Below are 2,918 nucleotides of genomic sequence, written 5' to 3' on the forward strand. Positions count from 1 at the left end.
GAACAATCAGATCTCTGATATCAGATGGAGCTTGGCCATTTAAGGCTTTATATGTGAGGCCTCCTAACATGTCTGCAGATCCTGAACTTTAGGTCAAGTTTGAATAAGAATCTGACACTAAGATCCGTTCTCCTTCAGTCGTCCTGCTTGTTGATCGCAGTTCTCTCCATGCAGCCTTTATTTCCACTGGTTTCATATTTAATGGCAGTTTTCTTTGAATGCTTGTAGTTAAAGTCAGATTCCTGCTGTGAACCGTTCACAGGGACCAATACTGACCTTTGAACTTTAGCATCGCCTCAACTTCAGACAGAATTAACCCATTTTTATCCTTCATTTCTATTTCTAATTTTATTTTAAATATTGTCATTTTGAAATCTGTATAAATGATTAAACAATAAAATGACATAAAATGTCATATGCTCTGGCTTCAGAAGATGCTGAGGGCCCCATGTGGACCCGGAGGGCCCCATGTAGACCTGGAGGGCCCCATGTGAACCTGGAGGGCCCCATGTGGACCTGGGGGGCCCTATGTGGACCTGGGGGGCCCCATGTGGACCTAGAGGGCCCCATGTGGACCTGGAGGGCCCCATGTGGACCTGGGGGGCCCCATGTGGACCTAGAGGGCCCCATGTGGACCTGGNCCCATGTGGACCTAGAGGGCCCCATGTGGACCTGGAGGGCCCCATGTGGACCTGGGGGGCCCCATGTGGACCTAGAGGGCCCCATGTGGACCTGGGGGGCCCCATGTGGACCTGGGGGGCCCCTTGGTGCCCTGATATAATGTGTCCTATTTCCTCTAATGTTAAACTGAAGCAGCGTCCGGTTGGTCCAAAGCTGATCTTCCATTTCCTGCTGTGAAAAAGACCAACAGGTTTTCTGTCCCTTATGTAAGGTGAGGTCGGGTTACATCATGCAGGGTAGTGGAGTAAAGGTGAACCGCTGAACCGTTATCATGATGGATCTCTGATCCACGGGCAGAAGGAGCAGCGCTGCTCATTTTGGACAAATGAGTGAAGCTTGAATGATCTGGAAAACTAAGCGGCTGCGTGTGTTTCCTCCTAGTTTACCATCAGAGTGAGGACATTCTGCTGCTTTAGGGATTAAATGTGATTCATGTGAAAGCAGAAAAGCGTGGCTTTCAGGGTTTTTGCCTCTGCAACTGCACACAACGCTAAAAATTTAAATCTAAATGACTTTTTTTTCATGAATTGAGAAGATAAGCGAGAATCTTTGCTAATGGAACAAAACAATTTACATTTAAAATAAGGAAAAACAAATACATCACCTTATTCCAAGTGCAGGTTATCTCAATATCTTATTCTAAGAGTAGAAATACTCTCTCCATATTTATCTGCTCACATTAAGAGTAAATACACCTAATTTAAGACATTTTTAATTATTTCTAGATGTTTTTTGCAGTGCAGGTCTTTTCTTTGGAGGCGTAACGTCATAAAAATGTGAGCTTGAACACCTGTTAAAGTTTCAGAGTGACATTAAATCATAGCAGATTAGATTGACATGAAGAGACCTACTTGGTTTGACATCCATCAAACATCCCCGTGTTGATAAAGTAGGGACACACAATGGTGGTTTTGATCCCATCTTTGCCTGTCGCCAGAAGTTCCAGGCCTATCGACTCTGCAAAGCCTACGGCTGCAAACTTACTGGCACAGTAGTCTGCAGGGAGAGGAACCAACACAGACAGGAAGTCAGCGACAGCATGCTGGGTGGGAGACCGAAGAGTCGTTACCTTCATCACAGCACCGAAGGTCACATCTGAGGCACAGTAGGACAGATCCATCAATCACCAGCAGCTTCTGTCCGTAATCAGCAGGAAGTAACCAGTTCCAGTTTCCACCAGTTCCAGTAAGAAACCAGTTTCCCTTCCACTAACAGAACAACGAGCTGCAGCCAAACCAAACTTTCTGTTTTCTGAATCCTCTCTAAGCTGTGGCTGTCTCCCAACGTCCGCCCTGACCCCTGACCTCTGACCTCTGACATCACTTTATAGAGCGGAGACTATATAGTGAACTCAGTTAATTGACCCGTCGGACAGATTATCACTACTTTTCACTCCCCGTTTGTCATATGACTCCGCCTCCCCACACGCCGCCTTCGCCATCCCATCATGCTTTGCGAGGAGAGCTCTCGCAAAGCATTCTGGGATATATCTGTTCATCTAGTGACCATGGATGATCGCGACTTTTCAAGGTGCATTGTGGGAAATTTCAAGTTCACTACTTTTTAATCCACTAGACGATCGGACGCTCATCTAAAACGGCGTAACAACGATCTAGTGGTCAGGGCGGACGGGCGGACGCAGCCTTATTCACTTCCTTTGAATAGTTTGCTTGAATTTGGGCCCATTTCTCCGGATAGAACTGGTTTAACTGGGTCCGCTCTGAACCACCATGTTCCCTCGACCACATTTTTTAATAAACGGAAAAATGAGATTGAAACTTTAGGTTCTTGCTTCTCAACTGATAAACATTAATCACAGATTTGATTTTCCTTTGGGATCAATAAGAACATCGTCAGATTAAATTAAATTAGATCATTGCTGGAAATTCTCTGTTTTATTTCAACTACTGACCGTTTCTTGTGTATCCGTATAATTTAGAGAAAATGTTTTTCCTTGTAAGGTGCAGATGGCTGCAGATGATGAGAACCATAGATCTGTGACACAGCTGGACAGATGTCTGGATGAAGGCTGTAATGGACATTAAGACTGGTTCTGGTTTCTCCTCGGCTTTTGCTAAATGCATTCCTGGTTGTGGGATTGCTGCCAACCATTCAGTTTGTGCTTTTCCTTAGACTGATGGATCGACTCACTGTTAGCATGTCTATTAGCCTATTAAAAGAACAATCAGATCTCTGATATCAGATGGAGCTTGGCCATTTAAGGCTTTATATGTGAG

General features: G+C 44.9%; 1 protein-coding gene across 2 annotated transcripts in view; it reads right to left on the reverse strand.

The window, feature by feature from the left end:
- The window catches only part of sdr16c5 (short chain dehydrogenase/reductase family 16C, member 5), a 36,910-nt gene that overhangs the window by 24,908 nt on the left and 9,084 nt on the right, over positions 1–2,918 (reverse strand). For both annotated transcript variants that reach the window (XM_015397304.1, XM_015397305.1), the window contains exon 5: positions 1,533–1,677. In XM_015397304.1, coding sequence (XP_015252790.1) covers positions 1,533–1,677 — 145 coding nt within the window. The remainder of the gene's footprint in view (positions 1–1,532; positions 1,678–2,918) is intronic.

This window comes from Cyprinodon variegatus, unplaced genomic scaffold, assembly GCF_000732505.1.
Source record: "Cyprinodon variegatus isolate N-32 unplaced genomic scaffold, C_variegatus-1.0 Scaffold851, whole genome shotgun sequence".
NCBI classification, from domain to species: domain Eukaryota; kingdom Metazoa; phylum Chordata; class Actinopteri; order Cyprinodontiformes; family Cyprinodontidae; genus Cyprinodon; species Cyprinodon variegatus.